This window comes from Odocoileus virginianus, chromosome 6 (genome assembly GCF_023699985.2).
Source record: "Odocoileus virginianus isolate 20LAN1187 ecotype Illinois chromosome 6, Ovbor_1.2, whole genome shotgun sequence".
Lineage (NCBI taxonomy): Eukaryota > Metazoa > Chordata > Mammalia > Artiodactyla > Cervidae > Odocoileus > Odocoileus virginianus.
The window spans coordinates 79,266,659-79,281,599 of NC_069679.1; the positions used below are offsets into that span (position 1 = coordinate 79,266,659).

At 40.9% G+C, this 14,941-nt stretch overlaps 1 protein-coding gene across 1 annotated transcript in view; it reads left to right on the forward strand.

Annotated features, from left to right (window-relative positions):
- The window catches only part of TSHR (thyroid stimulating hormone receptor), a 162,719-nt gene extending 151,460 nt beyond the window's left edge, over nt 1-11,259 (forward strand). Inside the window, exons 10-11 of the mRNA XM_070469729.1 lie at nt 3,051-3,239; nt 4,513-11,259. Coding sequence (XP_070325830.1) covers nt 3,051-3,239; nt 4,513-5,926 — 1,603 coding nt within the window. The 3' untranslated portion in view covers nt 5,927-11,259. The remainder of the gene's footprint in view (nt 1-3,050; nt 3,240-4,512) is intronic.
- Nucleotides 11,260-14,941: the final 3,682 nt, after the last annotated feature.

The window sequence follows — 14,941 nt, forward strand, 5'->3', positions numbered from 1 at the left end:
CATAAAGCTATGCTTATAATACAAAATGGTTTGATACCACTTAGTTTGGGGGTATTTTGTCATGCAGTAACTGGAATGGTTATTAAAGGGGTTTCTCAAGAACTATCTTTTAAAATGCAAACACATTACTTGGAAGGATAAACACCTTCAGATGAACACACACAATCAGTGTATGCAACAGACAGCAAAGCAGAGAAGGAGAGCCAAGAGATGCTCTCCTGTTTCACTGACAGAATAGACACACAGAAGTGCCTTCCAGAAAAACCAGAGGCAGAAAGGTGGCCGCACCGTGAAGGCTTAAAAGAGAAAGATATGCATCAAAAGCACAGGCAGGAGGGCAAAGTCCAACCACATTTTCCTCAAAGTTGTGCTTCATTCTGCAACTCTCTCACTAGCTACGAAGTCATTCATATATGCCAGTTTTCCAAATGTACTTGCTTAATGTTAAAAATCACCTGGAGATCATAAAGTAATGCACAAAGAGCAATTATTACCCGCCTCCCCCCAGGGAAGTTTGGGGTTCTCAAGGCAAGAATACTAGAGTGGTTTGCCATTCCCTCCTCAAGGAGGGACCATGTTTTGTCAGAACTCTCCACCATGACATGTCTGTCTTGGGTGACCCTGCACGGCATGCCTCGAGAACCCCATGAACAGTATGAAAAGGCAAAAAAGATATGACACCAGATCCCCAGGTTGGAAGATGTCCAATATGCTACTGGGGAAGAGAAGAGAAATAGCACCATAAAGAAGGCTGAGCGCCGAAGAATTTATGCTTTCCAACTGTGGTGCTGCAGAAGACTCTTGAGAGTACCTTGGACTGCAAGGAGGTCAAACCAATCATTCCTGAAGGAAATCAACCCTGAATATTTACTGGAAGGACTGTTGCTGAAGCGGAAGTGCCAATACTTTGGCCACCTGATGCGAAGAGCCAACTCATCGGAAAAGGCCCTGATGTTGGGAAAGATTGAAGGCAGGAGGAGAAGGGGATGACAGAGGATAAGATGGTTGAATAGCACCACCATTTCAATGGACATGAGTTTGAGCAAACTCCTAGAGATACATAGGACAAGGAAGCCTGGCGTGCTACAGTCCATGGGGTTGCAAAGAGTCAGATACAACTTAGCAACTGAACAACAGCAAGTTCTAGGAAACCTGAACCTTGAGAATGTAAATCCCAGCAAAGTTCAGTTACAATGATGTGGAGGAAGAAGTTGTAAACATTGCAATTCATTTGCTAATCAGTTTAATATTACATGCTAATTATATGAGATATTAAAAATGAGTATAAAAATAAAGAATATTTAATGAACATTGATAAAATATAAAATAAGAGAGGTGTCAGGTTAAATATTTGTGGTTTATTCAAGCCATTATTCAATGCAAGTAAAAATGATGGGGCAAGATACACGGGTAGACTCTAGAACAGAGAAAAGAGCAAAAAATGTCTAAAAGCCATGAATTAATGTCACCTAAGGGCTGCCGTCTATGGGGTCACACAGAGTTGGACATGACTGAAGTGACTTGGCAGCAGCGGCAGCAGCAGCAGGTAACCAATGCTCATGTCTCCCAACCTCACCACCTCCCCATTGTTTTTGGAAGTACCTTGAATCTCATTTGTTTGTTAATATAAACCCTAGAGTTTTTTTTTTTCCAGGAATACATTGAGAACTTTGTAAAGAATGGTGAGATTGTTCTGTCATGAATTCACCACGTAACTGGTTATGACTCCTAAGTTCTGTATCATTAGACGATTTTCTTGATACTGGTATTGATCTGGATCAATGAGAAATTTATCAGTCCCCAAACCCTAGTCCCCACAGAGACTGGGAGCAACTTAGGCCCTTTGAACCTGTTCAGATTTATTCTCTTGCCTTGAGACCCCTTAGTAATTATATGGTGTAGTTTTCCAGAGTAAAATTGACATCCATCTCTGATTCCAAGAGTTTGTATGTACTGCAATGGGTAAAACAAAATGTCTGATGAACTATTTATTATTTGTATTGATACTGGAGTTCTAAGCAATAAAAATGAGAATCCCAGGAATAGAGACAAGATGTAGAGAACAAACTTGTGGACACAGGGGGGTAGGAGAGACTGGAATGAAATCAGGAGTAGCACAGACATACATGTACACATATACACATATATACATTACTTTGCCAACAAAGGTCCGGCTAGTCAAAGCTACGGTTTTTCCAGTAGCCTTGTATGGATGTGAGAGTTGGACTATAAAGAAAGCTGAGTGCCGAAGAACTGATGCTTTCGAACTGTGGTGTTGGAGGACTCTTGAGAGTCCCTTGGGCTGCAAGGAAATCCAACCACTCCATCCTAAAGGAGATCAGTCCTGAATATTCATTGGAAGGGCTGATGCTGAAGCTGAAACTCCAATACTTTGGCCACCTGATGCGAAGAGCTGACTCATTTGAAAAGACCCTGATGCAGGGAAAGATTGAAGGCAGGAAGAGAAGGCAACGACAGTGGATGAGATGATTGGATGGCATCACCAACTCAGTGGACATGAGTTTGAGTAAACTCTGGGACTTGGTTATAGACAGGGAGTCCCAGTGTGCTGCAGTCCATGAGTCACAGAGTCAGACATGACTGAGCAACTGAACTAACTGAACTGATATACACTACCGTGTGTAAAATAGATAGCTAGTGGGGAGTTGCTGCATAGTACAGGGAGCTCAGCTCGGTGCTCTGTGATGACCTAGAGGGGTGGGGGTGGGGAGGGTGGGAGGAAAGCTAAAGGAGGGGATATATGTTTATGTATACATATAGTTGATTCACCTTGTTGTAAAGCAGAAACTAATACAGCACTGTAAAGCACTTATACTCCAATCTGAAAGTTATCTTAAAAAGGGAGTCCCTTGCAGTGTATCAACTTAGAAGCATATTATTCCTCCTTAGACCAGTGGCTGTGTGTAATATCTCAGGGGGCATGTTCAGTAGAAGAAGGCATCATGTCATCTCCCCATGAATCTCAGGCCTGTCTGGATTCTAAAAGGTCCTGGCTGCTCACCCTCTGATCACTGTTGTTTCCCTCTCAGGGACATCTCTTATACCAGTGTCACTGCCCTGCCATCCAAAGGCCTGGAACACCTGAAGGAACTGATAGCAAGAAACACTTGGACTCTAAAGAAACTTCCTCTTTCCTTGAGCTTCCTTCACCTCACACGGGCTGACCTTTCTTATCCGAGCCACTGCTGTGCTTTCAAGAATCAGAAGAAAATCAGAGGGTAAGTGGCAGTGTCTGGATTAAGTGACAAAAGGTTTTGGTGGAAGTTGAATTAATTTCTGGGTTTGAGGAAGAAGTTCTGTTGTTTGCAAAAACAGGTGGAGAATTTGGAAGCGTCTGTAAGAAACATGAAGCCCATGGGACACAGTGACTCTGCAGACCAAAAGTGTTTGTAGATCAGAAATAAGGCTTGTATCTCTGCATCAAAGCAGAGGAGGGGAGGATTTTAGGCAGTGATGCAGGAGAGACAGGAATGATTTCTCATGAACCTCCAAACATTAGGTAGAATAGGCAGTCCGCTGCAGATTTTAAACATCACTCCATAGATGAATCTGCTCAGCAGCTAAGGCCATCTAAGAAATCTCTTTGGGCTCTATCTGGTGGGCTAGTGAAACCCTAAAGCTTACTTCCGTAAGCATGCCTGCACAATAGTGTCCCTTTATTCATCTGTTCAGTAAACATTTACTGAGCACCTGTTACGTGCCCGGCACTGTCCTATTCCCAGCAATGAATAGGACAGACCAGAGCCTTCTTGCATTTTGTTTACATTCTAGTATGGAAGTCAGAAAAGAAACCGGCAAACAACTAAGAAGATCTCAGTGCTATGAGGGAAATGAACACAAGGGTCAGACAGTTTATTAAAAAAGAGGAAGAAAGGCTGTTCTGAGGAAAGACAATTTGAGTTTAAAACTGAATACTCAGTAGAGGCAGCCAGGAGTTTTTCAGGCAAAGGGAATGTGGAATTCTGAAGCTCGGAGTAGGAATAATAATAATACTAACAGCAACCAGCAGAGACACAACTGAGCTCACACACCCTCACACGCACACCTACCTGGCACTGACAACATTCCAGGTGCTGTCGTAAGAACTTAAAAATGATACACTCATGTATTCCTATAACAACCCAAAATAAAATACTCTCACTCTCCCGTTCTATGCATAAATAAACCAGTACTCATAGACCTTCCCAAGGTGAAATAACCAGGAAATAGTAGAATCGGGTCCTAACCTAGGCAGACTGGCTCTCGTATCCATGATTTTTTTTTTAATCACTGCTGTTCTTGAACTAGTTGCAGAAGAGCAATAAGGACAGCATGTCAGTGGATCATACTTGGGTAGGGAAGGTAGTAGGAAATGATGCAGGAGAGACAGGCCTGACCACATCACGTAGAACCCGGTGTATCATACGACTTAGTTTGCACATTCTGCTAAGTGTGGTGGGGACCATTAGTGGGTTTTCAACAAGTGGTAACTTTCTGTCCACTGCCTTGCAGAATCCTTCAGTCTTTAATGTGTAACGAGAGCAGTATCCGGGGCCTGCGTCAGAGAAAATCCGCGAGTGCTTTGAGTGGTCCCTTCTACCAGGAATATGAGGAGGATCTGGGTGATGGCAGTGCCAGGTACAAGGAGAACTCCAAGTTCCAAGATACCCACAGCAACTCTCATTACTACGTCTTCTTTGAGGAGCAAGAAGATGAGATCATTGGTTTTGGCCAAGAGCTCAAAAACCCCCAGGAGGAGACCCTGCAGGCCTTTGACAGCCATTACGACTATACCGTGTGTGGCGGGAGTGAGGACATGGTGTGTACCCCCAAGTCAGATGAGTTCAACCCCTGTGAGGACATCATGGGCTACAAGTCCCTGAGAATTGTGGTGTGGTTTGTGAGTCTGCTGGCTCTCCTGGGCAACATCTTCGTCCTGGTCATCCTCCTCACGAGCCACTACAAGCTGACCGTGCCACGCTTCCTCATGTGCAACCTGGCCTTTGCAGACTTCTGCATGGGGTTGTACCTGCTCCTCATCGCCTCCGTAGACCTCTACACTCAGTCCGAGTACTACAACCATGCCATCGACTGGCAGACGGGCCCTGGCTGCAACACGGCTGGCTTCTTCACCGTCTTTGCCAGCGAGTTGTCTGTGTACACCCTGACGGTCATCACCTTGGAGCGCTGGTACGCCATCACCTTCGCAATGCACCTGGACCGCAAGATCCGCCTCTGGCACGCCTACGTCATCATGCTGGGGGGCTGGGTTTGCTGCTTCCTGCTCGCCCTGCTCCCTTTGGTGGGAATAAGCAGCTATGCCAAGGTCAGCATCTGCCTGCCCATGGACACTGAGACCCCTCTTGCCCTGGCATACATTATCCTTGTTCTGTTGCTCAACATTGTTGCTTTTATCATCGTCTGCGCCTGTTACGTGAAGATCTACATCACAGTCCGAAAGCCCCACTACAACCCGGGGGACAAAGACACCAGAATTGCCAAAAGGATGGCTGTGTTGATCTTCACTGATTTCATGTGCATGGCCCCAATCTCTTTCTATGCTCTGTCGGCCCTTATGAACAAGCCTCTCATCACCGTTACCAATTCCAAAATCCTGCTGGTCCTCTTCTACCCACTTAACTCCTGTGCCAATCCGTTCCTCTATGCCATTTTCACCAAAGCCTTCCAGAGGGATGTGTTTATCCTGCTCAGCAAGTTTGGCATCTGTAAACGCCAGGCTCAGGCATACCGGGGTCAGAGAGTTTCTCCAAAGAACAGCACCAGTATTCGGGTCCAAAAGGTTCCCCCAGATGTGAGGCAGAGTCTCCCCAACGTGCAGGATGGCTATGAACTGCTTGAAAACTCTCATCTAACCCCAAAGCAGCAGGACCAAACCTCAAAAGAGTATAAGCAAACAGTTTTGTAAGTGGTACAAGGATTTAGGCTGGTTTTTTGAGCATCATTCCAACCATTGACACAACACACGGCTGATCTAATCTGTAGGTAATGTTCATGTCTGGAGAAGGACTAGCAGTAACCTAATCATTGCCTCCAAGAAGGAAGAGAGGCAACTGGCGTGTCTGAATTCCAGGTGATATCAGAGTAATCTATACTTCCTGGAAGAGTCACTGGATGTCAAGTGCAGCGATGACACTGTAAAATGTTTCATATATATCAACTGAGCCGTGTTGACATTGCGCTTACTTTTATATAGCATTTCATACTAAAGATTTAGCAAATGGCAATCATTATTAACTTGGTTGGTGACCACAAGATAAAACTGACTCTGTGTTGGTTCAGTTCAATTTCACGCTCACTGATACAACCCACGAGAGTTTGATTTCCACAAAACTGAAACATCCGAGAGGACATCATACAAGGAACAGCTGTTTTGACACATGAAGGGGAGGAGAAGGCTTTGAGTTGTTTTTTTTTCTGACTCTGAACAATCATCTCTTCACAAGAATCTGCCTGAGTGGGAACCAACTGTTGCCTGGGAAAACTGGCAAGATTTCAGCCGTTGTGGCTGAGCAGACTAAGAAGAGCTCTTCTTGGCCAGTCTCCTGGCATTAAAAGCATGCACTCGAGAAAGTCCTTCTAAATGGCAAGTGGGAATTATGAGCTAGGCATTCTAGATCACCCGCTTACTAACCAAGCAGGCTGGGCATCCGTTTATTGTTGGACCTTGGCCAAGTTCCTGGGCTTCTGCAGTCTGCAGAAATGAAGGAGCTTGATGGCCTCTTCCAGTTTTAAAACTCCATGGATAACCCTCCCCCTCAAAACATAGGTTGCCATGAGGAAGAGAAAGAAAAACAATAAGGAAGCAGAACCTCTGTTTTTCTCATCTTTCAGCACTGCCATCTCCCCTTTGGAGCCTAGATATGTGACCCAGGAAATGTTTTCTCTTTCATTTTTTGGTTATGATCTGAACCAGAAATTCTAGTGAGTGACCAACATATCAAGCTGGCTCTGAATCACTCATCTAATTCCTAGACCTACACAGCTATCATTATCAGGCCAAAAGCAGACGGATACACACAGTATAATAAATAAAAGGTTGGTTTTTGCAAATGTTGGTTAGTTACTATTTCACTATGAAAACTCATTTGAAACATTTAATTTGTCTTTGGGGATTGGCTAAGTAAAGAAATACCATACAACACTAAAATAATCAAGAGAGGTTTCTTCTCTCTGAAACCGTCAGCTTTTTCCAACCTTGTTGACCACTGGACATAAAATCTGTATTCCCCAACAGTGCTCCCTTACTTAATATGGTCAGGATTTTTATCATAGATGTATTCTCCAGGTTATTTGTCAAAACAGCCCCTTAATTTCATCCTAAGCAGAGGCAGCATTTGCTTCTCAGTGCTCATGAACTACACTGTGGATTAAAACCACAGCGTGAATTAAAATCTCTTGTTAAGTCTGTGGAGCTGGGCTGGTGGGCCCACTGGGTCCCCAGAGATGGTGACCCTGACTCACCTGGAATCTCTCAATAGCCATATTCATTCATGATTATCATTGAGATGTGGATTGGATGTTTCAGTAGAAATGTTATACACACCTAAAGTCATGACTTATCCACAAGTTCACTTGTAACTAATGAAATTAAACAAATGTGTTACCTTTGACATGTGTTTTTCATCTGTGACATTTTGAAGCATCACATTCTGATAAATAATGTTTTACCTTGAGTAGTTGAAATAATGCTTTGATAACAGTCCTAGAAAAGTAACTTCTACAGATTTGTTGCTAAAGTTTGCATTTGTGACATGAAGTAAATTTTCTTCCTATGAAATGACTGTGCTGAGTTCTAAAGTATTGCTTTTTATAATTTGTGAGCTAAAACTAAAGGCAGGAAAAAATTGGCTAATAAATCCATATCAATAAATTATTGACTACGAATAACTTAAGTATAACATTGTATCTTGGTTGTAAATGGTCTTTATGTGAACAAATTTACTCATGGTAAAATGAACTATGATTCATTGACAGGCAATGATATCTAAGAGAAAAAAATTATTGGTATTTACACTAGGAATTTATATAGTGCTCTGTGGCCCAGATGGTAAAGAATCTGCTTGTAATGTGGGAGACCTGGGTTCGATTCCTGGGTTGGGAAGATCCCCTGAAGAGGGGAACCGCTACCCACTCCAGTATTCTGGTCTGGAGAATCCCATGGACAGAGGAGCCTGGCAGACTACAATCCATGAGGTTGCAAAGAGTCAGCCACAACTGAGCGACTTTCAGTTAGTAATGAAGATAGTAATGAAGATAGTGTCTGACTCTTGGTGGATGACTTAGGGTGCAGAAGGTCCCAGCCTAGAACTCATTCACAGGATAAGGTGGGAGCTGTGGGAGAATGGTCTTCCCTGCAGAGCAGAGTCCCAAGAGACCCCAGAGTCTGGAAGTCACAGGATTAAGAGGCAAATTATGAAAATAAAAATCATTTCAAATAATAGCACTCAAACAGCATGTACATTTGTGATGAAGTGTAACAATCAACTTTAAGCCTCAGATTTTCCAGGTTTTAGCTGAAATAAGCCTTATTAGCATCTTAGATTTTTATCAGTCTTGTTTGGGGGCTTATTAGACCTTATTTTGCCTTATTAGACCTATACAGAGTACAATATTAAAATATGTTAATGGTCTATACTGAGAATGTGGCATAATAGATGGGTTTATAACGCCTTAGGGACAGCAGCTGACCCACAACACATCCTGCAAACATTAATTGCAAGTCCATCTCACCTGGCCCCTCCCATCGCCTCTCATTCCATTTAGTTAGAATAACTGACACATTCAGGGTTCTTCCCAGGTTGAAATCAAGAAACTGACTGGAAAGAAAGTGAATGTTCAGTGTACATAGGGCTAAGTTTCTGGTCTAGGGCAGGGGGCAGGAAGCAGAGACCTGAACTCACTTGCCCACCTCCTCCCTCACACTGTTAAGTGAAGCCTGGTCATTGATGCAAAGGCATCAATATCAGTGCCCAGCCAGCGAAAGGGGGAGGGAGATCTACATCATTTGCTGACACGAACCATCCTCATTCTTTAAGCAAAAATAAAAAATGAACCATAATAATTACCAGACTTTTGAGAAAAATGAAGTGCATATCAATAGCATGAAAAAAGAGAGCAAATTGAACAAACAGAACATTACTCCAGAAAAGTCTGTTCAGAAACACAGTATTATTTTTAAATTTCTAATTAATAATATCAGATAAATTTAATAATCAAAAGCAAGAAGGAGTTTTGGCAAATTTAAAATGGGACTGCCAAAGCAAGAGATTTAACAGAAGGACCAGGAGCTAAAGTAGAAGAACTCTAGAATGTTGAACAAATAAATAAAGATATGAAGTATCTGACAAAAGTTGAAAGATACAGAAGATCAACCTCAAAGTCCAACATAAGTATAACAGTTTTAGAGAAAATATAGAAAACGTAATAATAACCAGAGCCACAGAAGAAGAAAACTTCTTGAGCAGATTGACAGTGTCTCCTAAGTACTATGGGGATGGATGAAAAAGACTCACATGTAGAACAGTCCATATACAGTATCAGAACACCAAAAGTAAAGGAGAGCTGTAAAATGTTCGAGAGTGAATGAAGAGAGAGAAAGAGAAAAAAAATGTCAGTTATTATAAACAACTAACAAGTAGCTGCTGCTGCTGCTAAGTCACTTCAGTTGTGTCCGACCCTGTGAGACCCCATAGACGGCAGCCCACCAGGCTCCTCTGTCCCAGGGATTCTCCAGGCAAGAATACTGGAGTGGGTTACCATTTCCTTCTCCAATCAGGGTGACCTTTAATTCAAGTTAACAACATTGTATACTAGAGGACATGATGCAATGTTTTCAATGCCTTGGGAAAAAGTATTTTAAACTCCAGAAAAATAAATGACCCAATCAAAAAATGGGCCAAAGATGTAAACAGACATTTCTCCAAAGAAGACATGCAGATGTCTAACAAACACATGAAAAGATGCTCAATATCACTCATTATCAGAGAAATGCAAATCAAAACCACAATGAGGTACCATTTCACGCCAGTCAGAATGGCTGCTATTCATTGCTATTGTCTATAAGCAATAAATGAGAGGGTGTGGAGAAAAGGGAACCCTCTTATACTGTTGGTGGGAATGCAAACTAGTACAGCCACTATGGAGAACAGTATGGAGATTCCTTAAAAAACTGGAAAGAGAACTGCCATATGACCCAGCAATCCTACTCCTGGGCATACACACCTAGGAAACCAGAATTGAAAGAGACACATGTACCCCAATGTTCATCGCAGCACTGTTTATAATAGCCAGGAAATGGAAGCAACCTAGATGCCCATCAGCAGATGAATGGGTAAGAAAGCTGTGGTACATATACACAATGGAATATTACTCAGCCATTAAAAAGAATACATTTGAATCTGTTCTAATGAGGTGGATGAAACTGGAGCCAATTATACACAGTGAAGTAAGCCAGAAAGAAAAACACCAATACAGTATACTAACGCATATATATGGAATTTAGAAAGATGGTAATGATAACCCTATATGTGAGACAGCAAAAGAGACAGAGATGTATAGAACAGTCTTTTGGACTCTGTGGGAGAGGGTGAGGGTGGGATGACCTGGGAGAATGGCATTGAAACATGTATATTATGTGAAACAAAAATAAATAAATTAATAAATCCAGGATCCTATACCCAGTTGAATTTTCATCCAAGTGTAAGGGCAAAATAATGACACGATTTATATTGCAAGTACTTGGAAGGTTACTTATGTCAGATAAATTATCCAAAAGTTGGAATTAAGCCAAAAGATAACTTTTTTTGGGTGTGTTTTCAGTGCAGTGCTGGGCTTGACTTCCTATTGTCAAGGCAATCTGCCACTTGATAAGGACAGAGGTTAACTTGTCTAGATGATCTTGATCTGATAGAGATTCAACCAACTTCTGCATGATTTGTGGACCCACTGGATGTTGACCAGCTTTGTATCTAACCCAGCAGTTTTATCATAACACTTAAAATTGCTTTTAGGTGAAAGTGAAAGAGAAAATATTAATTGCTCAGTCATGCCTGACTCTGTGTGACCCCATAGACTGTAGCCCACCAGGCTCATCCGCCCATGGGATTTTCCAGGCAAGAATATTGGAGTGGGTTGCCATATAGGTACTTAACTTCTTAAGTGCATATTTGGACCAATTTTAACAATTTGCTGATATTGTCATCAAATTTTAAGTTGAATAAAATCTTTGGAAAATGTTTACATTTGCAGAAGAGTCATTTTCTAACACTACCCATATCTCCCATATGAAAAATTACTTGAAGTAGTACTACAGATATGATGTAATTTCCTTTTCAATGGCTCTTGACACACTCTTGGTTTTACAGTTGATAAGATTTGTGTGCTATAATTTTATAAATATTTTAAAATCAAATTATATGACTCATATTTCCCAATAGAATATAAATATTACAAACCTTGACAAGTCAAAGTAATGGTATTGCTGACAAAAGTCAGGAGAGGGAGGAGAACAGTAAAGGAGAAGGACATGATAAAGGAGTTAATTCCCTATGTTACACAATGCGGAGGGATGAGAGACTGCCCACAGTTAACAGAATAAGAAATAGAAGTTTGTTATAAAATCAAACAATTAAAGAGCCTAAAATTAACACCAGCCTCCAAATTTTAAGGGTGGAAGCTAGGAGAGATTATGTTAAAACAACTAATTTCCTCACCTCCCTTATGTGCAGACAAAAGATATATTGTCTAAATATCTGTAGTTCAAATATCAGGTACCTAAGTGTAACAAAAATACAATAATAACCTGCAGCAGAATTAAAATCAGAAAATGACTAAAAGTAGTTTTCTTTAGGGGTTGGGACTAGGAATTGAGTACTGTTACAGGAGTTGAACTGAGTCCCCCCAAATTCAGGCTGAAGCCCTAACCCTCAACATGAGTGTATTTGGAATAGGGCCTTCATGGACGTAACTGGTGTTAAATGCGGTCAAAAGGGTAAGGCCCTAATCCCATGGGACGGGCATCCTTATGAGAAGACGACACACCACAACTCCCATTCTCACATTCGCACAGAGGAAATGCTCTGTGATGATACAGCGAGTGGGTGGCCATTTGCAAGCCGGGAAGAGAGCCCACACCAGAAACAGTCTGCTAACACTTCAGTCTTGGATTTCTAGCCCCTAGAATTGTGAGAAAATAAGTTTCTGTTGTTTAAGCCACCCAATGTGTGGTATTTTGTTATGGCAGCTCATGCTAACACACTGTAGATGAAAACTTTTCAACTGGTATTCCTCTGTACTGCTAATTCTTTTTTATCATATGCTTACTTTTTAAAAACATCAGAATGGAAATTATTATACTAATATTATGCTTTAAAATAATTAACAATTAAAATGTGGCATTTAAAGAAAGGTACAAAATGGCCAAGTTTATCAGGTAGTTGAGTTATTGTCTGTAGAGTTGTTAAGGGTGGGAGGCAGATATCACATTGAAGGTCACTTGAACAAAAACCTAACCACTATGAAATCTAGCTTTTTAGGATTTGACAAAACAAAACAATGAGTTTTAAAGTGCTTACTTTGCAGCAATACCTGATAAGCTAAACACTAAGAAAGTAAAAGCCCTTTAGAATTTATTCTACTGGACAACCTATTCACATTAAATCAGAATTTTCATTTCCCTTAAAATGCACTGCTGTAAAAGTGGCATAAGGAAAATTAAACAACAAATTGTTATCTGTATTATGAATTATAAGTAAAAAGTAAAACTTTGAATAAAGTAAGGAAACCAAGATTGTGTGAACCACTTCAATTTCATCACCCATTCAGTATAATTTTGTAATCTGTTTTGGGAATTTGAGAATATTGGGGAATATTCTATTTCATTTACTGAAGTATTTTATATGGAGAGGGAGTAGGAGGTGATGGACATTTGTTCTTGGACAGCATGCAATGAAAAGTTTAACTGTGTCTCATCCCTGTACCATCCAGTCTTAAAAAAAAATAACAGTTCCTTATGTTTAAGAGTTTATTTATGTTTATTGTTTAAGAGTCACAATGAACTATAGAAATAGTTCAGGCATTTGGAAATCATGCAATGAGGTATTAATAATTCACTGTAATGTGATATAAATAAAGGATTTTAGTCATTGAGAAATTTACAATCAAAACAGCAATATAGATATGCCCACTACATGGGAAGTACTTTAACAAAAGACTATTTATAATTTATTCCTGTGACTCAGGTTTTTTTCACCACAGGCCCTGCCATGTGAGGACTGACCCCAAAGAGAGTCGCAAAAAAGTCTGAGAAACTGAGAAAGCCTCAGTTCTCTCGGAGGCTTTTCAAGTATCTCAGCAAGGACCATATTAAACAGATGAGGCAAAAGCTGAGAAAAACAAGACTAGTTTCATCCCTACCTTTTTTTTTTTTAAAGTAAATCCCAGGTTTAAATTTTACTACATTCCACATCAGTTTCCCAGACACCACATGGAAAAGACTTCTGGAATGATAGTGGACAAAGATATTGTCAAACAAAATATTGGCAGGTGATTTGTGTATCTGTGGGAATATGGGACTCCTAGGATTTTTTTCATTAATAACAAATTAGAACCATTTTGCTCAATTTACTCTCAGGTATTTCTCTAACTTCTCTAAGCGTTTGTTAAGCACTCTGACAGCAGAGGAACCCAGGGAAGTATTAATAGCTTCAGCAAATGCTGGAGAAATGAGATACCCCACCAGTTGATGCCACGGTCCAGATGAAAGAGGAGATGCCTGACATCATACCTGTTTTCACCATCTGTGGGCCGACTCTGGAGAAAAGGAAAAAGTGAGCACACACCTCTGGCACTCATGTCTTCCCAGACATCCAAGTTGCTACTTATTTCATTTTAATTAGTGCACTTGAGCCAATGGTGGGAGCAACAGTTGGAGGAAATGAAAGCATTTCCTTCTGCTTCTTCATCCAGCCTAAATGCTGCCTGTGGTATCCACTCACCCTGCAGCCATACTGTGTCTTCCATCTGGAAGACCCTCAACCTACACCAATCCTTCCACCCTATCCTAGTCTTAATACCCTCTTTCCAACCCGTTCATTCTTCCTGTCCCTCTCCAGGTCATACAAATATCATTGCTATGTCCCTCATTCCACCATCAAAAAAGTGGAAAGGGGTCTGGATGCTGCATCCAGGATATATTCAGAAACTTTTCAAGAATCATCACCGTAGGCTGATGATGGAGACAATGAGAAGGTGCAGAATATAGTAGTAGCAGGGGTTCAGTGGTTCAGGAATGAGGTGGTGATTATACATAATGAGAAAGAAATATGTAGCTGGTGCTTTTTATCATCTCCTCAGCTGAAAAGGAAATGCAGGGGCTAATAATTTCATATGATGGCCTCTTAAAGCAATTACTTAGTACTGTCCACCATTTCTGCAGAAGGATTCTTTAACTTTTTAAGTCAATAACAACCACAACAAAATCAATGGTTGGAAGAAGTGTCCAGAAGTATCTAATCCTTTTGGAAAGACATGAGCTCTTAAACCCTAAACCTTAAAGCACTTTCTCTGTTAATAGCTAACACACACATGTATGTGTAGATGTGTGCAGTAACTCTGTCATGGCTCCTACTAGGTCCCACGTGCTGCTTTAAGCTTGTTCTATCAAAAGTCATTCATTTAGGATAAAGAAGATGCGGTACATATATACAGTGGAATATTACTCAGCCATATAAATGAGGAAATAATGCCATTTTCAGCCATATAGATGGACCTAGAGATTGTCAGACTGAGTGAAGTAAGTCAGACGGAAAGACAAATATCATATGATATTACTGATAAGTGCAATCTGAAAAAGGTCTATAAATGAACTTAACTACCAAACAGAAGTAGAGTTACACGTATAGAAAATAAACTTGTGGTTACC